Source organism: Capsella rubella, unplaced genomic scaffold (assembly GCF_000375325.1).
Source record: "Capsella rubella cultivar Monte Gargano unplaced genomic scaffold, Caprub1_0 scaffold_5, whole genome shotgun sequence".
Classification (NCBI taxonomy): Eukaryota; Viridiplantae; Streptophyta; class Magnoliopsida; order Brassicales; family Brassicaceae; genus Capsella; species Capsella rubella.
In genome coordinates, this window is record NW_006238919.1 from 82590 (window position 1) to 106566 (window position 23977).

At 40.2% G+C, this 23977-nt stretch overlaps 6 protein-coding genes and 1 long non-coding RNA gene across 12 annotated transcripts; 2 read left to right on the forward strand and 5 right to left on the reverse strand.

Moving 5' to 3' along the window:
• Positions 1 to 187: 187 nt before the first annotated feature.
• LOC17885271 lies at positions 188 to 1560 on the forward strand. Of its 2 annotated transcripts, none has more exons than XR_002834054.1 (4): positions 188 to 281; positions 617 to 732; positions 823 to 909; positions 1297 to 1560. It is a non-coding gene; the product is annotated as an uncharacterized LOC17885271 (long non-coding RNA). The 2 variants fall into 2 exon arrangements; XR_002834053.1 differs by having other exon boundaries at positions 1312 to 1560.
• A 2294-nt stretch (positions 1561 to 3854) lies between these two features.
• Positions 3855 to 7135, forward strand: LOC17885223 (sulfhydryl oxidase 2). Of its 2 annotated transcripts, none has more exons than XM_006290903.2 (12): positions 3855 to 4137; positions 4437 to 4461; positions 4539 to 4631; positions 4743 to 4924; positions 5091 to 5160; positions 5257 to 5325; positions 5419 to 5495; positions 5587 to 5728; positions 5810 to 5850; positions 5944 to 6090; positions 6174 to 6605; positions 6695 to 7135. In XM_006290903.2, the coding sequence occupies exons 1-12, from the start codon at positions 3947 to 3949 to the stop codon at positions 6714 to 6716; spliced, it is 1491 nt and encodes a 496-aa protein (XP_006290965.1). In that variant the 5' UTR covers positions 3855 to 3946; the 3' UTR covers positions 6717 to 7135. The 2 variants fall into 2 exon arrangements, with proteins under 2 accessions (XP_006290965.1, XP_023638131.1); XM_023782363.1 differs by lacking the exon at positions 3855 to 4137 and adding an exon at positions 4248 to 4314 and having other exon boundaries at positions 6695 to 7133.
• Positions 7045 to 9165, reverse strand: LOC17887089. 3 transcript variants are annotated; one of them, XM_023782364.1, is made up of 5 exons: positions 9017 to 9165; positions 8054 to 8380; positions 7895 to 7966; positions 7603 to 7803; positions 7045 to 7517 (listed from the first exon to the last, which is right to left on the reverse strand). In XM_023782364.1, the coding sequence occupies exons 2-5, from the start codon at positions 8297 to 8299 to the stop codon at positions 7185 to 7187; spliced, it is 852 nt and encodes a 283-aa protein (XP_023638132.1). In that variant the 5' UTR covers positions 8300 to 8380; positions 9017 to 9165; the 3' UTR covers positions 7045 to 7184. The 3 variants fall into 3 exon arrangements, with proteins under 3 accessions (XP_023638132.1, XP_023638133.1, XP_006292251.1); XM_023782365.1 differs by lacking the exon at positions 9017 to 9165 and adding an exon at positions 8710 to 8878; XM_006292189.2 differs by lacking the exon at positions 9017 to 9165 and having other exon boundaries at positions 7045 to 7364; positions 7437 to 7517; positions 8054 to 8593.
• Positions 9166 to 9967: 802 nt separating this feature from the next.
• On the reverse strand, positions 9968 to 11458 carry LOC17884870 (probable ribose-5-phosphate isomerase 2). The gene has a single exon (XM_006292297.2). It carries the CDS (start codon positions 11096 to 11098, stop codon positions 10292 to 10294), a length of 807 nt encoding a protein of 268 aa, XP_006292359.1. The 5' UTR covers positions 11099 to 11458; the 3' UTR covers positions 9968 to 10291.
• A 3532-nt stretch (positions 11459 to 14990) lies between these two features.
• On the reverse strand, positions 14991 to 15744 carry LOC17886945. The gene has a single exon (XM_006293071.2). It carries the CDS (start codon positions 15649 to 15651, stop codon positions 15184 to 15186), a length of 468 nt encoding a protein of 155 aa, XP_006293133.1. The 5' UTR covers positions 15652 to 15744; the 3' UTR covers positions 14991 to 15183.
• Positions 15745 to 17059: 1315 nt separating this feature from the next.
• LOC17886479 (ABC transporter G family member 7) lies at positions 17060 to 20753 on the reverse strand. 2 transcript variants are annotated; one of them, XM_023782734.1, is made up of 11 exons: positions 20357 to 20753; positions 19925 to 20266; positions 19697 to 19829; positions 19419 to 19620; positions 19052 to 19319; positions 18704 to 18835; positions 18375 to 18595; positions 17985 to 18197; positions 17806 to 17890; positions 17429 to 17729; positions 17060 to 17242 (listed from the first exon to the last, which is right to left on the reverse strand). In XM_023782734.1, the coding sequence occupies exons 1-11, from the start codon at positions 20621 to 20623 to the stop codon at positions 17232 to 17234; spliced, it is 2175 nt and encodes a 724-aa protein (XP_023638502.1). In that variant the 5' UTR covers positions 20624 to 20753; the 3' UTR covers positions 17060 to 17231. The 2 variants fall into 2 exon arrangements, with proteins under 2 accessions (XP_023638502.1, XP_006290652.2); XM_006290590.2 differs by having other exon boundaries at positions 17060 to 17245.
• A 152-nt stretch (positions 20754 to 20905) lies between these two features.
• Positions 20906 to 23588, reverse strand: LOC17885214 (actin-interacting protein 1-1). Its single transcript, XM_006290694.2, has 6 exons — positions 23087 to 23588; positions 22708 to 22869; positions 22419 to 22605; positions 21923 to 22348; positions 21405 to 21818; positions 20906 to 21313 (listed from the first exon to the last, which is right to left on the reverse strand). The coding sequence occupies exons 1-6, from the start codon at positions 23476 to 23478 to the stop codon at positions 21056 to 21058; spliced, it is 1839 nt and encodes a 612-aa protein (XP_006290756.1). The 5' UTR covers positions 23479 to 23588; the 3' UTR covers positions 20906 to 21055.
• Positions 23589 to 23977: the final 389 nt, after the last annotated feature.

A 23977-nucleotide genomic window follows, 5' to 3' on the forward strand; every position in this document is an offset into this window, starting at 1 on the left:
TGAAACAGTCCATTGAGAAGAAGCATCCGGGTTTTAGTTAAGAATTTTTGTTGAGGCATCTTATGCCACGTGTAATTGCGTTATTGGTTAGAGAATTGTAAAAAGAAAAATATTTTTTATTTTCTTTTTCTCCAAATCGATTTCACTTCGTCTCTCTTCTCTCACACGGACGAAAGCGTGAGGACAGTCTCCTCAAGAAGCGTCGCGAAGGGATGATGCTCCAGCAGCCTCTCGGAGCTGGCCTCGACGGTCCCTAGAATGATGCCGCTGTTGAGAAACGAGTAAGTTCAGCTGTTCTGAATTTCGATACTTTTGTGCGCAATTTTGTGATTTGGATCTCTGTTTTGATTAGTGAGTGATGGATCTTTCTTTGACTGTTGAAAAAACTGTGGCTTTGATTCTGTTTCCCACCTCAATTCTAGATCTCAGCTGCTTGAAAACTCCCAATCTCATAATTAACCATCAAATTTGGCTTCTTTGGTTTTGGAAATTAGATTTATGGATATTTGGGATCCTTTTATGACCACAAATCTGATAATGTATGATGATCGCCTTTAGTTTGATCGTTTTGAAGTGAGTGATTGATAGTTGTTGTTATGTGTTTTTGATTTTGAAGTATGATTCCACACAAACGAAGCGTGGAGCTGCTGCACTTGCACGTTTGAAGGTTTTTGAAGGTGTTCCTACTCCATATGACAAGGTCAAGAGGATGGTCATCCATGATGCTCTCAAGTTTGTTCCTTTTACTATACTCTTTTGCTTTTCTCTTTATGTTTCTTAAGTTAGATATTTTTTAGCATTGTAATTCTTTTTCTTCTTCAGGGTCTGAGGCTTCAAGCTGGTCACAAGTATTGTCTTTTGGACCGTCTTTCTTCTGAAGTTGGGTGGAACCATTATGACACCATCAAGGTATGTGTTGTTGTTGTCTTGTATCTATTGCTTTTTAACTTGCTTTGATTGTCTGTACTAGTTATTATGAGCTTTCTTAATGATGAGAAGAAAGATATTTAGCTACTAGAACGTGTCTAGGTTTGTAGTTTTGTTCAGTAAGAAGTGATTAGATAGTGAGAAAAATCAATAGCCTTCTCTTCTCCATTGCTCATGAACCACTTTGATCACTTGTACAGTTGATGTGAGATTTCATAATGATAGAAAGAAAGATACTTAGCTACTAAAATGTTTCTTAGTTTTGTTAAGTAACAGAAAGGAGAAAGATTATGAGATATGAGGTTTTGTGTGTAAATTAATGGTACTTTACAAGATGCATGAGCTATGAGGTTTTGTGTGTAAATCCAGTTTACTAAAATGCAGTCCAAATCAAAGATGATCTTGTTGACAAGTACAGTCTGCAAGAGGACCAACATCAACCTCAGCAAGATGACTATGTGGATGAAGTTGAAAATAACGACTTGGAAGCACATATCTTGCTGTGTTCACTTATATTTGTGTTATTGGAATCTCTCAATATAGACTATAGACTCTCTTTTGAAAAGATAAAAATCTTGTTATGAATCGGTTTCATTTGTACATCACTTTGGTGTTGCCTTGGTTAAGAACATGTTTATATTTGGAGCTGTTTATATTTGATATGAAATGCTTAAAAAAAAATTTGTGAAAGGTTTATAAACTTTTTTTCATTTCATAAAATGTTTTGTATTTCATTTTTATGTTTGAATCTTTTTAAGTTTATGTTTTTAATTGGGAATTTTAAAGTATCTACCACAAGGTTGTGGGTCCCTTTTAGCATCTACCACATTTTTGAATTGTTTCGACGAATACCACATTTGTGTGGTAGTGGTGTGTTCAATCGGACGGTTTTACCCTTCAAAAAATAAACATTTTAAATATATCGTGGACAACAATTATCCATGGACTATAATTATCGTGGACATATATACGTTTCAAGAATCTAATCATCACCTCCGTCATTGTCCACAAAACTAAATAAACATCAATTTCATACTCGACTTCATAGTAAACAGCAATATAAAGAATTAAGACAAGATATTTATATCGTAGACAAATAATTGAAATAAGATACATGTGTCATGGACAATAACTATACTGTAATTTATAATTGAGATGTTCAAGTTTGTCCATCAAAACAAAATATAATGTAAAACAAACGAAAATAAGTAGATACAAACATTTAGATCTTGTGGACAATTTTTACCGTGGATATATACGTTTAGAGAATCTAATCCTCACCCCTAACGAAAGATGATGATAAAACATGATTGTGGCTTACAAATGGTAGCAACGATGTCGAAGAGCTTCTGTGAAAACAATAATTCAGACGGTGATGGTGTTGGCCCAGATCTAAGGATGAAAGAAGAATGAAAAGAATGACAAATGACTTTCATATATGAACAACAATTATGGCGTCGATTAATAACTTCGATGATGAAATCGTATACAACAAAACAAAAGTTTTTCATCTTTTTCTAAATTTCTGGGTTTATGTTTGATGGTTTTGCAAAACAGGTCGAGAGAAGAGATGTAGAAGATAATGATTTTAAGGAGAAGAAAAGAGAGGGCAAACTTGTCTTTTTCTGTTAAGGAATGTGGTATAAAAGAAAACAATTATAAAAAGTGGTAGTTTTATATAGAAAAACTTAGAATGTGGTAGTTCCAATAAAATTCCCTTTTTAATTTATATGTTACTATCTTTTATGTTTCTAATTTTCATCGAAATTGTTAAATATATGTTATAAATAATATTTAGTTGTATTATCTTTTTCTTTTTATTTTCTAATATGTTTTATGTTAATTTATATAAGTTTTCAATTTTTAAATTATTCAATTAGTTTTAAATATTATTAATATGTTTAACAATATTTTATTATTATAAATATAAAAACCTAAAAGTTCAACCAATATTTGCCTATTTTTGTGTGGTTCTTAAAAAACACTATTACAATATTAATATATTAAAAATACACTAAGATGCATGTTTGGGGTTATGCCCATAATGATGCTCTTAAGGTGTATATAAACTGTGGACTGCTCAGCTGCATATCACGTTCGATTGATTTGAGGTTATGAATGCAACATTGTAAAATCTGATGAGAAATATGGGACTATATGAAAAAGAAAGGGATTCACATTGTCATATCACGGAAAAAGTAGACAATGGCCAATATTATAAAGTTAAGGGAGGCTCTTTTAAATAACCGGTGGCTACTGGCCCTGCTTGCTTGCTAGATGCTGACAAGATGATACTCTAAAAAAACATATAGCAATTTGGTCATCTAAAAGAATGGCTGTAAACATTTGGTCTTTTTTTTTTTTTTGGTTTTTCCATCTTAGATAAGCTTCACAATTTTCAAGAATGAAAACTGTGTACCATTCAAGAATTCAACTAATGCATTCCACACCTACTCCTACTTTCATCATTCAAATAATAATATTGACAATGACATCAAAGTAAACATAACATATATTGGTGAGTCTTCAATTAATTAAGCATTCAAATTGTTCTAAATAACAATACTTACATGAGTATTAAAAATAAGGAAGTCTTGATAAGTGAAATGCATATATGAGATGAAACCTTAATGTATGTGCACATGACCATCAAATTATAGTCTTCTTTTTGCCTGGCTTTCAAGGTCCACCACATATAATTTGTTTAATAACTTGAATTCATTAAAAAAAATGGAAAACAATTGCTCCTGTATTTGATAAGGTGATCTGAGAATAGATAGCCCAATAAGGCCCAAAAATGTTATTATAAAAAGGCCCATATTGAACGGTATCGGAGTAGAGAGATGTGCGACGTCGTTCTGGATCTTCTATATCACAAAGCTTCGTTTCTCAATGGAAGAGGAGGGAAGCTTTCTGTAGATCTTCTTCGCTTCCTCTCTGTTGAGAAGAAAATTAAAATATAAAGAAGTGATTAAATTTTGAAATCTCAGAGGAAGGGTCTTCTTCTCAATCCGATTTGATGTCTTTGGTGCATCTGCTTTTGTTCGCGGGCCTTGTAATCGCCGCGTCTGCTTCCCCGGGCTCGCGCTTGATTCTCCGGGAAATCGCCGATCAAAAAGACAAAGCTGTTGAATTGAACACTACCAACTTCGATTCAGTTCTTAAAGACACCCCCGCCAAGTATGCCGTCGTCGAATTCTTCGCTCACTGGTCAGTTCTCCTATTTTCCCAATCCGCAGACCATTAAATTAAATTGCTTTCAAATCAAATCTCCAGTTTTGATTGGTGGGTTCTTCTGCACTTTTCTTTTCTACCTAAAGTTTGGTGCTGGATCTAGCGTTGGATTCTCTTCCAAGTGATCTTATCGGAAAAGAGTTTAACTTTATGGTCCTACTCGTGTGCTTCTTTCTACTCATTGCTACTAGATGAATGCAAATGTTTTTTTTTTTTCCAAGAGTACTTCAGTTTTTGACGTATACTGATATATGTATCGTTTCACTTTATTCTAGGTGTCCTGCCTGTAGAAACTACAAGGTGACATAACTTTTCAAACCCTCATCTTTAGTTCTTCTACGTCTTATTTTCGTTCCCTAAAAACTGTTACTCCGCAGCCTCATTACGAAAAGGTCGCAAGGCTCTTCAATGGACCAGACGCCATACATCCTGGAATCGTTTTGATGACGAGAGTTGATTGTGCGATGAAGGTACTTAAATTCATGGTTCTAATTCATCTATGAATCATGTTCGATTATGTTGGTTCACTATTTCTGATGCTAAGTCCGTCTATATGATGGATGACTTCCCTGGCAGCACAGACGAATACTAAGCTCTGTGACAAGTTCTCTGTTTCTCATTATCCAATGCTCTTTTGGGGTCCTCCTACTAAGTTTGTCTCTGCCAGTTGGGAACCTAGAAAGGATAAAAGCGACATACTTGTTATCGATGACGGCCGCACTGCTGAGCGTTTGCTCAACTGGATTAACAAGCAGATAGACAGGTTTGTACCATAAATGCGCTGGACTCTTTTTCTTCAGCATTAGTTCGAAATATATTTAACATATTTAAACTCTATTACATCTTGGAAGTGTATCTATAATTTTCCTGAGCTAGTTTGCCAATATTACATCCTACTCTTTTCTGTTTTCTTTCTCCATATTGTGCAGTTCTTATGGCTTGGATGATCAGAAATTCGAAAACGAACAAGCCCTGTCAAATATAACCAACTACAACCAGGTTTCGAGACTGATCTCTGCCTAATTCTAATGAGATTATTATTATTTCTTATAAGATTAAACAGCTTTAAGATATCCGGGTGTTAATTTGCCACAGATTTCCCAGGCTGTGTATGACGTCGAGGAAGCAACCGCAGAAGCTTTTGATATCATTTTAGTACATAAGGTAGAAAAATGTGTATGATCTTTGTGTATGTCTATTATCTTCTTCCTCTCGCTCAGTTTTGTTAACTAATAAGTAGTTTCATGACATCTACAGGCCATTAAGTCATCAGAAACAAGTGCTTCATTTATAAGATTTATCCAGCTTCTAGCAGCACGTCATCTTTCCAGGAGGTAAATTAAAGTCTCATCATCCTAATGCCGTCACAAGCATTCTGTTGGTCACTCTGTTTTTCCACGCTGATTGTGAATTTATATTCTATAGGTGTCGGAAAGGAGCTGCAGAAATTCTAGTGAACTATGATGATTTATGCCCTTCTGGAAATTGCTCTTACGAAAAAACTGGAGAGAAGAATACCCTGGGAAATTTCCCTATTTGTGGAAAGGATGTTCCACGTGGATACTACGTGAGTGCTTGCAGCCAACTCTATTTCTGTTTTCCTGTATATCTACATTTGAACTGACTGTCCTAATATCTTCTTTGGTAGATGTTTTGCCGTGGCAGCAAGAACGATACTCGTGGATTCAGGTACTGTAGTTTGTTTTCAAATTTAATACCGTGATCCTTCAATTCCATTTACCCCACTTTTATCTGAACTATTCCTCAAATGTCTGACTGTAGCTGTGGATTATGGATTCTGATGCATTCGCTTTCCGTGAGGATTGAAGATGGAGAAAGTCATTTTGCCTTCACGGCAATATGCGATTTCGTCAACAATTTCTTCATGTGTGATGAATGCCGCATGCATTTCAACGACATGTGTTCAAGGTATAAAAAAACTTGAACTCATAAATCGGTGGTATTTGCCCAACCAAAAGTCTAAACCACATATGTATGTGTTTCATGGATAGTGTCAAAACCCCTTTCAAAAAGGCACGTGATTTTGTCTTGTGGGTGTGGAGCACACACAATAAGGTCAACGAGAGGCTCATGAAGGACGAAGCTTCTCTTAGTTCAGGTGACCCCAAGTTCCCGAAGATCATATGGCCACCAAAGGAGCTTTGCCCATTGTGCTATCTCTCAAGTAACCAGAAAAGCATAGATTGGGACCTTGACCATGTCTACAAGTTCTTGAAGAACTACTATGGGCCTAAGCTTGTCTCCCTTTACAAGGAAAAGAGTGTCCTCGAGAGCAAGGAAGAGACTGTTCCAGAAACTGAAGACTTGACAGTAGCCACTAACGCTCTGGTTGTGCCGATTGGAGCTGCATTGGCAATAGCTATCGCCAGCTGTGCATTTGGGGCGCTTGCATGTTACTGGAGGACGCAGCAGAAGAACCGCAAGTATTACTTCCATCTATCTATATTAATCTAGTGATAGCCAACTCCTGTTCTCTTTATTCTTACCACTTCAGGTCATCTTTTCTTTTTAGGTCGAGGAGAAGCTGGAAGTAAACTTCCAGAAGGTCTTGATGTTTTCATAACTTACGGACAACAAACACGAGGGCTCTTGTTTGGAGTTAGGATCCCAAAGTTCCTTGCTGCAGGTCCTTTCCTTGTAACTTTTGTCTCTGATTTTGAAAGATAGTCCAGATTCTTCTCTTGAAATTTGGGATACAAACACAGAGAGACACTTGTGAATGTTGGGATCTTTTATAGGAATCTTTATAGTGGTTTATAATTTTGTATCGGACCATATGGTTAGGGTTGTTTGTGTAAGAATTCGAGATGAGTCTTTGGCTATCTGCATTGCTGATCTGGGAAAAACACTTGAGAAGATAGCTTTGCAAATGAGATACTTTTCTTTTCTTTTTTCAATCTGTTAAACCAATCCAACATTTTACATGTATAAGCAGAAATTATATTTACAGTGACATTTGACTTTCTGTGTGTGTGTGTGTGTGTGAAAGAAAAGAAGAGTGCTCATCGAACGCCTATAATGTAAGATTGTGTTTGAGGCAGGCGCCATGAATCTGTTTCTTCATCAGATGAATCTTCGGAGTGAGAGGTGTCTAAGGTCTGAGAATGGCGGCGGCAGGTGGCGACTGCTTTGGTGACGACATAGATAGGTAGCATGATTCCAAGTACTCTAAGAAATAGCAACTGAAAACCAAAATAACAATTAGGGGTCATCAACTTACTCCCTTGAATCTGTTGTGGAGGTGATAAACTCACCGTAAACAAAGGGAAGACATGGAGGTTTGATCCGGTGAGGACTAAAGGGAGGGTATGTCGGAGAATGAGAAGGGCCATGAACTGCAGATTACAAAGGTAAACATAATGAGTAAAGACATCAAAATGTTGGTTTGGTGGGAAAAGGGAGGATATTGGTGGTCCGTACAATGAGAACAAGGGAACGGCAGCAGATGAAGCTTGTGGTGGAAGAAAGAGGATATTGTTGGTCGATAAAAGTGGAATCAGCAGGTACAACTGTGATGAAACGGTGCTCCCGTTGAGAGATTCCCCAGTTTCCCCTGAAATGGAGAGGAACCTGACCCAACTCTAGCAACGGGGGCGGTGCTGTATAATCCGGCTTGAATTCCTGAACAAATCATAATAAATATAAATATGATCAGATCAGAATGCATAGAGAAGGACAGGAGAAAGAGAGAGAGGATGAGAAGGAGACAAACCTGATGGCAAATCTCGCAGGTGGTATCACCTTTCTCGTTACACCATCTTTGCACGCACCTCCGATGCGCATACTGCCAACATCAACATCGTAGATATCATCTAATCAGACCAATAATGTTCTTTTGACTGGGAAAGAACGTTTGTAATTATCTGTATACCTTCAAGCTGCCGCTGCAAGAGCAAGGAGTCTCCATGTTTGAATCCAAGTCGTCGTCGTGACAGATCCTGCACTGGGCCATTGACAAATCTCCGTTACGCAGCTTCTCAAGGGTTTTCTCATCGAGGACAGTACATTCCTCGGCGGGTATATTAGCCTGCAACATACGGTTCCTGCTCTGAATGGCAGCCTCAATGGTGGATTCTGTTATCAACCGATCAACCAGCAGCACGAAGTGATCTCCCATGTTGTCTCACACGGGTATAGAAAGAAATTTGCAGCTGAAGAAATAACTCTGATGTATTCTTCTTTTCCCTCACCTTTTTAGCTGCGAAATGATATAAATAACGGGGTTGGGGTCAGCATTTGCAATCAATGCTCTAAGGAGATTCTTCTATACGCAACATGAACATGTGGATCATTTAGAAACTGCTCATTATTGAATATAAGTTTTTGAACATTTAGATGGAAGCAAACAGTTTTCTGAATCAAAGCAGGGTTGGTTTTACCAACAGAACACAACAAAAAAAAGCTGTATTTTTCTGTTTCTTTTTGACCAAATAAGCTGCACAAGTTTATCGAACCGGTTTACACTAACGGTATATAAAAAGGAAACTAAAAAGTTAAATCCAGGAACAACAAAGAATCTGAATTTACCCGGCAAAAATGAAAGAAGCTTATGAACGAATGAAGAATACGTTTAGACGAAATCGTACTTAGGAGACAAAAATAACAATAATAGAAAGCACAAAAAGAAAACGAAAACAGAGGAAGAATCGAGAGGCAGAGCCAAAATATAGGAGAGAGGAGCAAAAGAGCAAAGGGGGAGGGGTTGTACCGTTTTCTTTCTGTGTTATTTGTCTGAAAAGAGAAAAGAAGAAGAAAGAAGAAAGAAGTGGAAAAGCGAAGAAAGAGGAGACTTAAAAAGAAAGAGAATCGTATTTTTAATTTTATTTTATTTTACCTTTCCTGACGCTAAAGCCTTCACAAAAGCTTCCTTTCTTTCTCTCTGATTTCCGAATTATTCTCAGAGTCAGGTTTAGACTTTAGAGGAAGAGCATCCCACAAAACTGAAACATAAAGTTGTGTGTGTTTACAGATGAAGCAAAGAGATGGAGTAACATATTCTCGAGTCTTTATGATTGTTAGTTTACTCTATTTATTATAGAGAACCCCAAAAGAAATATATCAATATCCTCCTCCATTGGAGACGTATCCGTTATATTATAGTATTGTACATGGATACACACTCATACACGTGACCATTTTGAATACTAAATAAAGTGGCAAAGAAATTTACCTTAAGCCAAGAAAAACACAACCCCAACAACATAAAACTAATACCTTAAACAATAGATGAAATTGACAATAACCACCACATTTGTTGGATTGTTTCTCCCTCTTTTTATTTTTGTTTGTTCTTCATGACTTGAGTGATACGTGTTCGTCTTGCGTATGTGAAGCGTGTCACGGTGGGAGTGAGGTGTTGCATCATTTGACAGGTTGATAAAACTAACCAAATAACAGTTTTTTTTGTTTATAGCACAAGTGTGTATTGATTTTCTAGGCCAACCATACTTACCAAAACCAATTAAAATTATAATGATAATCCCTTCTTAATCTCATGGCTCAACCTAATATTGAGGTCACGTAACTAGTATGGCTCTTGTGAATAAAAACAAGTAGCTGTTACAATTCTTTCTAGCTTGTTGCAAAAACTAACTATACGGTTCCGTGTGTGTTTACTTCCGCAAAGGTGGTTATTGTCGAGTGTAGTTTTAGTGTTATCGTTTCATTACAACAACATTGATACAAAACCATACATGTCTTTTGAGGAAACATATACATCTTCGGACTACTGTTTTGTATGTGATTTAGTTTAAGGCCTTTGATTGAAACTATAGTAGTGAGCCTATGAACTGAATCAGCTAACTATATATAACGACGAAAGTAAAGCCCAACACATAAGCCCATTACTCAGAAAGAGAAGCATAGCAATGGAATCAAAAAGTCGAAAAGAAAAAAAAAAAGGCAATGAAGCAAAATGCCGATTACAACATGGATGGATGATGACGACGATGTCAATGATGCAACCAAAACTCTGTGAAAAGTCATCATCTCTCCTCACAGTGACATCATCCAAACCTATCTCTCTCTCTTTCTCTCTCTCTCAAATCTAAACTCATACAACACAAACCATAATCCAGTTTCTCCTCTAATACCTCCGAACAAAGCAAAATCAAGAGCAAGAGCAGGTGGTGGTGTGTTTGTTCTTGATCTTAACACCAAACTCACCTGCAATGATAACAGTGGAAGCCATATCGAGAAACATGCCATGCTCAACAACTCCAGGAAGCCTCAGAATCGCATCACTCACAGCTCCCAAGTCTCCCATGTCCTCCTCCAAGTGCATATCCACTATGTAATTCCCATTGTCCGTCACAAACGGCTCACCTTTCTCTCCCAATCTCAGATTCGCTTCGCACCCGTATCCCTCAAGCAGAGCCCGGAGCTTCTCCGCCGTGAATTTCCAGCAGAAGGGGACAATCTCCACCGGAAGAGCAAGCTTGCTCCCGCCAATGTGCTTCACCATCTTGGACTCGTCCACGATGACCACGAACTTCTTAGAAGCTCCTTCGATCATCTTCTCTCGAAGCAGAGACCCTCCCCTGCCTTTGACGAGGTTGAGAAAAGGGTCGACCTCGTCAGCGCCGTCGATGGAGAGATCAATGACGGGGTGGGCGTCGAGATCAGAGAGAGGGATGCCGAGAGAGAGAGCCTGCTCCTGCGTCTTCTTCGACGTCGGAATCCCAACGATGTTCTCGAGTTTTCCATGGCGGAGAAGCTCGCCGATGCGGTCGACGGCGTGTTTGGCGGTGGAGCCGGTGCCGAGGCCGAGGACCATGCCGGATTGGACGAAATCGACGGCCTTGTAAGCGGCGATACGTTTGAGATCGTCTTGGGTTAAAAGGATGGGATGTGTGGGTGCGGCAACAACATCAATTTTGTCGGATGAAATGAAGAGAGGATCATACGCAAGCGCCATTGGGATACCCTCTGCCTCAATTTTGCAGAAAGAAACCGAAACGTTTTGGAAAGGAAACCAAATATGTAAACCTCGCAGCACAAGGAAATGGAGAAGCAGAATTGGGCGGTGGAATTGGGAGAAAGGTTTGGTTTTTTTTTTGGAGGAATTAGGGATTGAAGGAAAAATGAATGTACAAGGTCGAATGAATGAAGTGTCTGCGTACTTATATATATATAGGGAGCTATGGAGAATAATAGCGTAAGAACTATGCAACTATGCAAAGAAGAATGAATGAATGAGTTTGTGCGGTGGCGGAGAAAAGAAAAAGAAAATGACTGAAGAAGATTAAGATAGGGTTTGTGTTTGTGGAGAGAGAGAGAACAACCGAATACTCTCCTACATATTAAAAAAAGACACACTTCACTTTCTCGAGGTTATCGGACAGACCCGAATCTTTCGGTTCTGTTTATTGTCCTTATTTGCATAAACTGCCCCCCAAACTCTATTGATCATTTCCAAATTCCCCTTCGTATTTTTTAAAATCATTTTGACGCACCCTACATTTACTTGAAGTAATAGAGAATGAATAACGTTTAAAAGTACACACTGTATATTGGAGCTACAATATCAGAAAGCGTGACGGCGGATATTTGATGGGTCAATTTTTAAGGAAAGGAAAAATTGGGACAACGTTGTTGATCAATACATAGTGGGATGATTAAATAGTACCATTTTTTTTATGATAAATTACTACATCTACGACTACGAGTATAAATAAGTTAAAGAGAATCATGTATAAGTTAAAATATACTTTTATGTAACATGGTCAGGTCACGCAGAAGTTATTTTGTTTGGACCAAAAAGGAGCAACCAGAGACGCCGTTCTATTGTCCACTCTCCCCTTCTTTTTTTTTTTTTTTTGAATTTAATGTTAAATTATATTCAAAATAAAAATGGTTCGTTGTTACAACAAGTGCTAACGGTTGGTCGATAGAATCTTAGAGATCTAGAAAAAGAGTTGAAAGCCTTAGATTAGAATTGAAAGGGAGGAGATAGAAGATAGCCCTCAAGGTGTGTGACGAGAATGCAGCCAGGATTGGAAGCTTGCATCGTATCGATGGTCTCCTAGTCGCCGGATCATAGAACATTGGTCCCGGACCTGCTTGTCTATCCATTTAGTCAACTGCCGAGTCGTATGCTGAGCATTCCCGTGATGTCGATCGTTTCGTTCTCTCCATATAGTGTGAACTGTGACTTGGAGAACATAGCGAGCAAGGAAGCTCTCCACGCGGGTCGGCCAAGTAGAGGAGATTGTGTGAAGAATCTGAGGCCAAATGGTTGTGTACTTGGTGTTGTACACTCCCTTTGCTAGATTTTCCCAAACTTCTCTAGTGAAAGAACATTGAAAGAATAGGTGGTCGCGAGTCTCAAGGCCATTGTTACACAGCACACAAGACCCCGAGATCCCCCTATTCCACTGAGCCATACGCGCGCCTGTGGACAGCCGGTCATGAACAGCTAGCCAAACGCAGAAAGTGTACTTCGGAGTTGCGTGAGAGAACCAAACACCCTTGTGCCAAGAGACTTGGGGTGATTGTGCTCGAATCTGGTTCCAAGTATCTGTCGTGGAGAATTTAGGGTTGAAGACATTATTTTTGCCACGCCATAAGACCACGTCCTCTTGGTTTGTGGCTCGGATATGTTGAGCAGCTAAAGCAGTTTCAATGGCGTTTAGTTGTTCATTTCTATGCCGTCGTCGTCGCCGGGAAGACCAAGCCTCTGCAACCGTCATGTCCCTAGTTATGCCCGTGTCTATCACCCCACGATTTCCTACAATGTCAAAAAGACGACCCATATTAGACCAATTATCGAACCAGAAAGAAGCATGACTGCCATTACCAATATCGATTTTACAAAAAGTGGAAGCAACTTCCCTGTATTTGAGAAGCTTCCTCCAAATCCAGGAACCATTAGTTGTCGTCCTAGCTGTCCAGAGAGAACTCTTCTGTAAGAGATACCGTCGTACCCACTTAATCCATAGAGAGTCACTATTGGAAAGGATTTTCCAAACCAGCTTCAGGCAGCTCACATCGTTTGCCTCTTTTAAATTCCTAAGACCCAGTCCTCCCTCTTCCTTTGGAGTACAAATTCTCTCCCAAGCGACTTTAGCTTTTTGAGGATTCATTTCCGTGCCGGACCAGAGAAAAGCTGAGCACAGGTGATCAACTTCTTTAATACAAGAGCGAGGAAGGCGGTAAACACCTATCCAAAAATTGCATAAGCTCCACAGAACCGAGCTGATTAGATTTAGGCGACCCGCAAAAGAGAGATAGCGGTTAGTCCAAGTGCTTATCCGCTTCTTGATATGCTCTAGAAGGGGGGAGTAGTCGCGAGTCGTTAGCCGTTTGGTTACTAGGGGAAGTCCCAAGTAACGGATAGGCAAAGACCCAACTTCAAAAGAGAAGAGACTGGCCAGCTGGTTCCGATTTGCTTCCGAGCACCCTGCCAGAAACAAAGTGGACTTCTCCATACTAATTTTTAGACCCGAGAATTTAGCAAAACGATCAAAGACCTGGGCAATCCCTTCAATGGAACGACGTTTACCATCCGAGAGCACCATAAGGTCGTCAGCAAAGCTTAAGTGGGTTAACTCGAGGTGTTTGCAGCGCGGGTGATAGCCCATATGGCCTTCTCCTGCAGCCTTGTCAAGTAACTTTGAGAGAACATCCATACACATGACGAATAAGTAAGGGGAGAGCGAGCAACCTTGTCTAAGACCCCTTGTGCTTTGAAAATAGCCAGTGAGCTCACCATTTACTTGAACCGAGAAGGACGCGGTACTAACGCAAAGAGTAATCCAGTGAATATACCTTGGAGGGAAATGCATAGCGGAAAAAATGTTGAAAAGAAAAGACCATTGAACTGAATCAAAAGCTTTGGAGATATCAATCTTAATTGCACATCTTTCCGAAATTGAGGTCTTGTGGTAGTCTTTAACCAACTCAGTTGCGAGTAACACATTTTCGATCAACAAACGGTCTTGAACAAAAGCCGATTGGTTGCTTGCAATAAACTTTGGGAGAAGCTGCTTTAACCGGTTAGCAAGAATTTTGGAAATAACTTTGTAGAGAACATTGCAGCAAGAGATAGGACGATAGTCTTTCATTTCTTTCACATCCAACTTCTTAGGGATAAGAGCAAGAATGGTAGAATTTATCCCTTTTGGCAAGAAACCTTTCTCAAAAAAAGCTTGGATAGCCATAGTAAACTCCTTACCCAGAACACTCCAAGTAGCTTTATAAAATTCTGATGTAAATCCATCCGGACCCGGAGACTTGTCATTCGGCATAGCAAATAAGGTCCGTTTAATCTCCTCTTCCGTGACTATAGCAGTGAGTATATGTTGATCGATCTCTGTGCAGCGAAAAGGGAGCATCTTCTGAAGCTCATCGATCTCCATGCCTGTGTAGTCCGTGGGTTTAAATTGAAGGAAGTCCCTAAAAAATCTTTCCGCTTCGGATTTAATTTCTTCCCCCCTTATAACACGCCCATCGCTATGAAGAATTTCCCGAATGGTATTCCTAGCTTTCCTGGATGCAACAGCACGATGAAAAGTCTTATTGTTTTTATCACCAACCTTTAACCAGTGGAGTTTCGACAACTGCTTAAGGTATTTCTCTTCCAAACCGGCCACATGATCCCATTTAAGATAAGCCGCAGTTTCTTCTTCCATCGTAGTGGGAGATGGGTTAGCTAAATTCGCTGCTTGCTTACTACAAAGCCTCTCCCCTTCTTTTAGCCAAAACAAATCAGAAAATGAAATTTACCGACAACAACAAGATCATTAACACTGGACCAAGAACAAAAAAAAAACTCCACTAACTTATCAACATATATTTATTACCAATATTTATCATCGCATTCATTGACGTATCAAGGAAAATTACAAGCATATCTTACTGCTTAAGCTAATATATATAAGAAAAATCAATCATCAGATAAATAATCAAAGAATATATATATATGGTTGGTTTACAAATTAAGCTAATATATAGTATATATATTCACATGCGTGATTAAAAGAATGGCATCAGGGCATCAGATCAGGCCACGGTGGCAGAGGTAGCGGCGGCGAGAAGCCAATGAAGGAGGTCAAGAAGGCGAAAGGCGATGGCGGTGGAGGAAACGGGAAGGCTGACGGTGAGGAAAAGCAGCGTAGCGATAGCGACGGTGGGGCGAGAGTTCATGAGGAAGCTCTGAAGGAGACCAACGGAGTCGCAGATAACAGAGTCGTAGCTGCTGTAGAAACGCTTCTCCCAATCCATCCAGTGGGAAGGAGGCTCGTAGTTACGCTCGACCATCTTCGTCTCGTGGATGCGTTTCCTGAGAACGATCATGTTCTCGTCCACCAGTCTCCCTCCTCCGTAGTAATGGTCTTTCCCTGAAGAAGCCGCCGCAGCAGAGACGCTCAGCATCTTCATCATCTTCTTCGGGGATGTTGGCAAAAGTACCAATGGATGGAATCGGAGAGGTGAAATCGAAGCTGGCGAAGAAAGCAGTGTAGCCTCCATTGTATGCAGATTTGTTTGATTTGTGTTATGGTTATTTGTTGTTGGATTGGAATAATCAGGGGATGATGAAGATGATGGACAGTTGGTAATGTATTTATAACCGAATCATTTAGAAGATAAAACCAATAGAGTATAATATATAATAAAGTAGTCCAATATTAAAATAAAAAATGGTGTGTGGGGGATACATACATATGATGATATATGATTTAAGCGCGTTGCCATCTTCAACTTGCCTTCTCCTCCACGTCATTTTCGGCTGATTCCTTCTATTAATAAAATCTGCTTACACCATCAGAATCGGCTCGAAAATGGTGTTTTTTTTCTTCTCGATTGAAAATGCATTACCTAGTCGTTGTTTGTTTATGTCTATGAGATCCCCCGCTTCCGTAATTGAGACAAATGTTAGAATGTCATAATATGTATATACTCTCGTTCGTTAGATAATTTAATTAATGGAAACATATGTTAAGGGGTTCAAGAAAAGTGATGGATGACAGATGCAATGACAAGATGTGTACAGTTGATGCATATTGTGAAAAGGATCTTCCTACGGTACGTTAACCTGATTGACAATGATAGCTTGTTGGATTGGAAGACACGGGAAAGAGGAAAGTGAGGTGAAATTGAGAAACCCTCCATTAAAAACTAACATTAATAATGCACATGATAGATGTCCCCAAAATATATGCATATAGCGACTCTTTCCTATGCTACTCATTTTAATAGAAAAATATATAACTCTCCCAATCTTTATTATATCCATTGATTTTTTATAAGAAATTTGACCTGCCCATTTGTTTATTTGGTTGCACCTGAAAAGGCGTACAAGTCGCCAAGTCGGTGCCCTTTTTTGTTTTCTAACATTATGCTCACCTTACTTGTTCTATATTTTCTGAAAGTTGGATGTTGTAGTTAGTACAAGTAGAAAGGTTTTAATTCTCTTGTCCAAAAACATACCATTTCTTTGAAGGAAACCATAAGCAGACCTTGAGTTTTTGTTCGGCTGTTTGTTTGTTTATTAAGTTTCTTTTTTTTAGTTGACAACGTCGTAAAGGGTGCGAGAATGTTTGGACCGGACGCCACGTCCACTCACGGAATCAGATGGGTATTTGACTTTTCTCCCAATGGGCGGCTTCTTATGTAACTATATTTTCTTAATCATTTGTTTGGTTAGGGAAATTAATTCGGTTATTAGTATAGTCAAATAATCTATAAGTTGAGTTTGGTTGGATCGAAATCTTCAGACGTCGCTCCTGACGTTACCACTATCGAGTTTTCTCAGCCAATGTTCAATGTTCCCGACCAAGTATATACCTTCTTTTCTTCCTCACTTTTTTTTGTTTTGTTTTGAAAGTCACCACAATGGACCTTTTCTTCGCCTAAATCTAATACTAAATTCTGAAACTAGTGTCAAAACCATGTTTTTTCTTATATTTATTTTGGATAGACCGATACAAGAGATTTTTAAGTCAAAGAGTTGAAGAAGCCTAAGGAAATGAAGATTAGTCTTACATTGGCTTTGAGGCAGAGATCTCTTGTAAGAGGATCGACTCTTTTATTCAAATCCCTTTATTCTCTCATTTGCTACCTGCTGGAGAATGGAGATGAATCCATCATCACCACAAAGCTCAATTTACCAACTAATAAGCTACCATGAATGTGTGTATGTGTATGTATACATAGATCTTTCTTTCTCTCTTTCACCTTTTAGTTATGCGTGTTCTTCTTAGTATGTTCTTTTCAGTGATTATTAGTAACTACAGTTTTTACAAACCTTCGAGGACAAAGGGACGGATTTCGTCAAGCTCATCTGAACCCGATGTTTTACTTTGATCCTCAAGTGGCTGCTTGAGATCATCTTCAGGTTGCCCCCCTTGATCAACCTCTGCTTCATCCAGCTGCTCTCCTGGATTCTCAGTATCTCCATCGTCATGAAGATGCTCAAGCTTTTGATACTTTGGCTTGTTTTTCTCCAGGAGAAGGTACGTGGCACTATACCAGAACATCAGAATCCGGCTTTGAGCTGCTATCGTTTCCCTTATCCGCTTTCCTCCAAACGACAGTCGTTCTAGCGCCTGCCACAAACATGTCATCTCGGATGACCTCAAAGACAGGAGAAATAAATGTAGTTTTTCATAAACCAGTTTTTACCTGTTCTCCAGTTTGGACGTCAAAAGAGTTCTGATGATCAAACTCGAGGCCGCTGAATTCGTTGATGCAGAGTCCCTGGAAGGCCCTGAACAAAGATGAGCGGATGCAAATACTTAAGCGAGTTGATATATAGGCGAGTTCATCACTATTGTATAGTACTTTGGGATGAGGTGATTCACCATCTGATTAATGAAGCACGAGGAATCCAACGGAAGATGATGGGGGTGTTGTCTGCATTGACATAGTAACCTCCAAACACGATGAAAACTGTCATGAGAGACGGTCCCACAGCCATTGCAGCTTCTGTGCTTGGAACCATAGCTCCAACAGTTAGACCCATTGCAGAAGCAGCAAAAGACTCCACAGTCACTATCCCACAAAACTTTCCAAATCTGTCAAGAAATTTCTTTGTTAGGGACGTTGCTGAGAGCATTTCTGACTTTGCTCAAATACAAATAGAAGGCTCAAGAATAGCTTATCAGTGCCATGTGGGTTAGAGCGTGTGCATAACATTTTCTTAGTGGTCATATCGAAGGATAAAAAAAGGAAGCTCAGGATTTAGGAACTACCTTGACAAAGTGGGATTTAGGCGAGCCATGGGGTATAGTACAGCACCAAACATCAACGGAAATGCTGCTCCAATCGGAATTTCAGCTATTGTTTTGGAGAGCAGGTAAGGGCCTAAAGAATAAGACCCTTTGGACCGTTCTCTATCCACAATGGCACGCTCCTTAGGAAAAACTCCAACTGTCTTTGTGAGAGCTGCCATTGCCGTGTTTATTGCAGCAACCTGAAGTATATACATATATAATTTCTAAGTATGCATAAAGGCTATCATATTAACTATTACTTTTATTAGTAACTCAAAAACCAAGGTTTATAAAGCAAAAGCAAAGACCTGAAGCAAACCCATTCTGTCCTGAATTGATGTTTGAGACTTCCCCATTCTCCAGAAAACGGACCCAAATATCAGAGCAGATGCAACAGACATTCTAGCACGGACTTTGTTTGTTGGCCCATCTCGAGAAGCCTGTGGAGTCATATGAATAATTAATCAGAAAACTGCTCAAGTTATCTAAGACAGTATGTACAGTACAAGGAACCTTCTATGATGTCTACGGATTCGGGTGCAACTTTAGAAACACATTTAAAAAAATAATCAAACGACATAAGGAGACAGACAGCTTCAAAATTCTCCAATATATCTCAGCATGACATAGAAAGGTTTATATAGATAGGAGGACACCTGCATCCATGCACGCTTAAGCAGCAAGAAAAACTGCCTCCACCAACCATCTTTTCTCCCAACCATGGCTTTTCTGCGAGGTCTCATTGTTTCATCTTTAATGCCGAGGGGAGTAGCATACAGAACCGATGATGAACGCTGGGAGAATGCATCAACAAGAGCATGTACTCTCTTCTGCGAAGAGTAGATACTCTCTGAAGAGCTATAGTCAACTGATATAAGATCAGCAAGAAACTCAGCAGGGTTTACTTGCTCTGGGCAAAGAAACCTGCACAAGGATCAGAAAAACAGTTGTTAGATGGCAATCCTAAATCACTTGCTTAATTTTGACATGTGATATATAAAAGGAAACGTTCAGAAAAACTACCCGAAGTTTCCGAAATATGACATAGGTTCTTTCCCTGCAGGGCCGGCATAGACTAAAGCTCCTTCTGTAAGTAACACAATGTCGTCAAATTTAGCGTACACTGAACCTCTAGGCTGGTGTATGGAGCAGATCACAGTGTGTCCATCCTGTGCAAGCTTTTGCAATGTCTCCATCACTTTCTCAGCCTGGAAAGCATCAAGCCCTGAAGACCACATGAATATTCATCAGTTTTAAACCCAAATCATCAATGTTTAGAATCAGACAGAGCAGACATCTACCAGTTGTAGGTTCATCAGCAAATATGACAGAGGGACTAGCGATCAATTCACACGCAAGTGATAGCCGCTTCTTTTCTCCACCACTGATCCCACGAACCTTTGCATCGCCAACACATGAATCTGCACAGCTGACCTTTTGGAGAGCCACAAAGGATAATCAAGAAACAGATTCCAGGATTCAACGCCGGATAATCCAAAAAAACAATGCAGAGATGAATGAAACCTCACCAGACCAAGGTTGAGCAAGAGGTTGTTCACATACTCATCCCTATCCTCAGCAGAAGAGATATGCGGAAGCTGAAGCTCGGCTGCGAAAGAAAGGGTTTCCCTGACAGTCAACTGGGAGAAGAAGAGATCCTCCTGTCTCACAAAGGCAAGCTTATAAGCCTTGCTAGAGCTCGGTTTGCCATTGACCTCCAAGAGACCAGACAAATGCAAACGTGGGGATGAACCAAGCTGTCCAGCTAGAACATTGAGCAATGTTGTCTTCCCAGATCCAGAAGGACCCATTATCGCTAGCAACCTCCCAGGTTTTGCTTCTCCAGAGACATTTTTCAACAAAAACCGCACCTGGGAGAGAGTCACATAATCAACCACTTATGATTCAGCAAAAGAGCAAAACAACATCGAAATTGTTAAAGGAGAAGAATATGTGCTCACCGATTTGGAGGACTTATCGGAGAGAGAGCAGGTGATGTTCCTCCAACGGATTGTCACCGGGCGAATTTTCCCCGGCGAAGAATCACCACCGTCTTCCGGCTCGGCGTAATCATCGTCAGCTTCGTTTTCAGGTTGGAGGGCGATGCCCGGTCCTGCGAAGAGGCGGACCAACAGAGCGGCGGCCACAGCGGCCAAAGCCCGGCCAACTCCATTCCCTCCGATGCCAGAAACAGCGTCGACTATGGATTTCCCGCCAAAAGACGCCATAATCTGTATCCCTGCGTAAGTGTAGTGTCGTTTTCTCCTTGGAAGCTCAGGTGAGGTCAAGCTTCAAAGTTCAAAGCCGTACAAAGCACACTCGTAAGAACCAAGTCCAACCAAAGGCAAGGCTCCAAACATTATCTCTTCCCTTAATTATTTTACATTTGTTTAAATTTTCGCTTAATTAATTACCTTATGCTTATGGCATATGTTTTTTTAATTCGGCGTCGTTTCATTAATTACACTGATTTGAACGACGGAGTGACTTGACCATTGATATTCGCTAGATTTAGACACAAGTGCATTTCATGATAAGATACTTAAAGCTTAAAATACAAACAAACCACTGTCAAATACTCAAATATAGAGATAAAGATTAGAGACTACACAATTTTCAAGGATAGTTAAAAAAGCTTATAACAGCAAGTCTGCTTTGGGTCATTGAGACTCGATGTGCCATAAACGAACCGAAGCATCTTCCCCGGAACTTGCTACTGTGCATTCATCAACGAAAGCTACTGCGTTCACTCCGCCAAGATGAGCGTTTCTTACAGTCATGCGACTCGAAGCTGGCTTGTCCACTTCGTATACAATGACGCAAGTGTCTATGGACCCAGTGGCGACCATCTTGTTGTTTGGTGACCATGCCAAGCAGTTTATACGAGCCGTATGGAACAACATGTTGTTTAGCTTCACCTGCAAAGCCAAAAACCGCACTACCAGATTAGTGTTTAAGCATTGATTAAACATACATAAAGACACACAAGAACGTCTCTAATCACGTCACCTGTTTGGTCTCGCGATCCCAGACTACAGCTTCGCGGTTGGCGTCACCAGAAGCAAACATTGTTAAGTCAGGAGAGTAACGTATCACCGTCAAAGCACCTCTGTGTTTCTCTAGCACAGCCTCTTCTTTGAAGCTGTTGTCCCCTGAGACTGAGTAAATGTGTAACTTTCCATCTTGCCCTCCTACTATCGCTTCCCTCCCATCAGGTGAGATCACAGAGGCTGCCACTACAAAACCCAGATCGATCTTGTTTAAAATGCTCATACCATTGAGCAATGCAATTCCAGAATCAAACGAGACTAGTGCTGTGAATCCAGGCGAATCAACGGCTATGCTTATGTCCAAAGGCTGATGGCCTATATCGACATGTTCTGCAGCTCCAAATTTATCGTCAGTTAAAGGGATTCTCCACACCTGTCAAGAATTGAAGAAGTCATACTCGATGTAACCACCAACTTTAACACAATCCAAATTCATGTCCCATTGAAGAAATGTGTGTTTGAGATCAGAACTTTTACCTTGTTATCAAACCCGGATAAGAGAATGCTAGATTCAGTAGCTGCTAATCGCTTGATTTTCATATTGTCATTCATTTGTAGCTTGCAACTGTACCCAACCCCTTGTAACCATTTAACAATGAGACCATCATAGCTACAAGACAGAATCGTCTTCTGGTTTGTCCCAAGAACAGCCAAAGAAGTGACGTTCTTTATATGTCCAGATAACAGCAAGGGAGGTTTATCCATATCATCAGCAGAGTACAAGGACATGGTACCGCCAAGAGACACTGTAATGAGATGATCGTTCTGCCAAAGACATCCCACAAGCATGTCTTCTGCTCCACCAGATTCCATAAACGTCAATGTCTTAATCACTGAGCCAACAGTTCCGTCTTCAGATACCTCCCATACCTTGGCAGACTTATCAGCAGAGACAGTGAGCACCTAAAAACTCGTCAATGTCAGTAACATAGCATATAGTTTGGCAACACATTGATATCCCTAAAAGCATTACCCGCTTGCTGTCGGGGCTCCAGCTAACAGCGTAGATACTGCCTTTGTGGCCATCTGCGGAGTCCAATTCTCCAATTTTATCTCCAGTCTTGCCATCGTAAATCATACCCTTTTTGTCGGAGCTTACGGTAATGAATTTAGTACCGTCAGGTGAATATCTGATGCAGTTGACGAAGTTGGAATGCTCCCTGTGAAGCAGCAGACGTATCAATATTATTAGTAGTCAAGAATACAAACAAAGTGTTTGAATATCATATAGATATATGATAGATTGAGGAAAAGAAAGTTGCCTGTGAGAAGAGTGAAACTTAAAAGGTGGACCGTCGTAAAAGTTAACCAAGAAGTCTTCGCCGCATGTGGCGATTCGGAAAGGCCGCGTTGGCTTGAAGGCACAACTCAGAACTCTACGAGAATGGCCGTCAAAATCTCCCATTGTATTCCCAGAGTCCCATCTATACATCAAATATATATAAGAAACGCAAATTTGATCAAGCCTGCCTCTATAGACCATTCGAGCAGTTTCCAGGTAATCCAATCTCAGAAACACAAAGAAAAACTCATGGAACCTTACTAGCTTGTTAGCCAAATTTCAAAGGAAACTCTAAAATCACATACAAAATACAAAACTTGAATCTCTAAAGAAGAAGAAGAAGTGGTTGGAGAACTCACGCAAAGGCTCGAACAAGCGATTTGCCCTTTCCATCGCCGGAAGCGACAATGCGAAGCCCATCCAAGGACCACTGGAGATCATCGATTCGACCAGCGAGGACTCTGAATTCATTCTTGAGAACGAAACCGTTGTGCGTTCCCCAAACGCGAACCGTGCCGGAGACATCAGCAGAAGCAATCCACTCGCCGTTGGGAGAGTAGCGAGCGACGGTAACAGCATAGCCGTGCTCTCCGTAAACCTGGACGTCTTGAGGTTGACGGAGGCTCCGAATGAAGACGGAGCGGCCGTTGCAGTAGAGAATGGAGTCGGATTTGGGGTCGCCGGCGATGAGAATGCCACGGCCTCGTTCGGTGGAGGGAACGCAAGGAAAGGTCTCGAGCAGTTTGGCCATGGTGGAATTGGTAGGGAGAGAGAGAGATAGGACAAGGAAGGAGTGCGTGCCTCATTTCTTCTTCTTCTTCTTCTTGAGAGAGAGAGAGAGAGAGAGAGAGTTTAGGAGCAATTAACAATGGCGGAAATTAAGGTTTGGGAATTTTGAACGATTCTTCTGTCTTTCTCTCTCTCCCTATCGTACCAAAAATATATGGACCCGAAATGAAATTGTATTTATAGAACGGGCCTGCGGAAACCCATTTAATAAAACGGATCAGCCTTAGGTGTTTTTCTCTCTCCCTATGGAAATTAACAAATTGAACCGGTCGGTTAAGTCTCTCCATGAAATCTAATCCAGCAGCTTCCCAATGGCCGCCGGAGGCAACAGTACGGAACATTCTCTTAAATGATTGGTTAATAAACCTCTGTCTGTTTCCTTCAGGGGTTTTGATCTTACGTGGAATTATTTTTACTTTTTTTTATTAAAAAATCAGTTTTGATGATATTGACTATTGAGA

Bases quoted from the DNA above. Each gene is read 5' to 3' on its own strand.
- LOC17884870 (XM_006292297.2), bottom strand. From the start codon at position 11,098: ATGGCGCTTGCGTATGATCCTCTCTTCATTTCATCCGACAAAATTGAT.
- LOC17886945 (XM_006293071.2), bottom strand. From the start codon at position 15,651: ATGGAGGCTACACTGCTTTCTTCGCCAGCTTCGATTTCACCTCTCCGA.
- LOC17887089 (XM_023782364.1), bottom strand. From the start codon at position 8,299: ATGGGAGATCACTTCGTGCTGCTGGTTGATCGGTTGATAACAGAATCC. The intron at 7,967-8,053 runs GTATACAGATAA...TGATGTTGGCAG, and splicing joins CTTGCAGCGGCAGCTTGAAG to TATGCGCATCGGAGGTGCGT. The intron at 7,804-7,894 runs GTTTGTCTCCTT...TGATTTGTTCAG, and splicing joins CCTGCGAGATTTGCCATCAG to GAATTCAAGCCGGATTATAC.
- LOC17885214 (XM_006290694.2), bottom strand. From the start codon at position 23,478: ATGGCCAAACTGCTCGAGACCTTTCCTTGCGTTCCCTCCACCGAACGA. The intron at 22,870-23,086 runs GTGAGTTCTCCA...TTTGATGTATAG, and splicing joins TCGCTTGTTCGAGCCTTTGC to ATGGGACTCTGGGAATACAA. The intron at 21,819-21,922 runs GTAAAAGTTCTG...AATTCTTGACAG, and splicing joins TATCCGGGTTTGATAACAAG to GTGTGGAGAATCCCTTTAAC.
- LOC17886479 (XM_006290590.2), bottom strand. From the start codon at position 20,623: ATGGCGTCTTTTGGCGGGAAATCCATAGTCGACGCTGTTTCTGGCATC. The intron at 18,836-19,051 runs GTGTCCTCCTAT...ATGACTCCACAG, and splicing joins TTAAGCGTGCATGGATGCAG to GCTTCTCGAGATGGGCCAAC. The intron at 17,730-17,805 runs GTAAAAACTGGT...TGTTTGTGGCAG, and splicing joins ACGTCCAAACTGGAGAACAG to GCGCTAGAACGACTGTCGTT.
- LOC17885223 (XM_006290903.2), top strand. From the start codon at position 3,947: ATGTCTTTGGTGCATCTGCTTTTGTTCGCGGGCCTTGTAATCGCCGCG. The intron at 6,091-6,173 runs GTATAAAAAAAC...TTTCATGGATAG, and splicing joins TTCAACGACATGTGTTCAAG to TGTCAAAACCCCTTTCAAAA. The intron at 6,606-6,694 runs GTATTACTTCCA...TTTTCTTTTTAG, and splicing joins ACGCAGCAGAAGAACCGCAA to GTCGAGGAGAAGCTGGAAGT.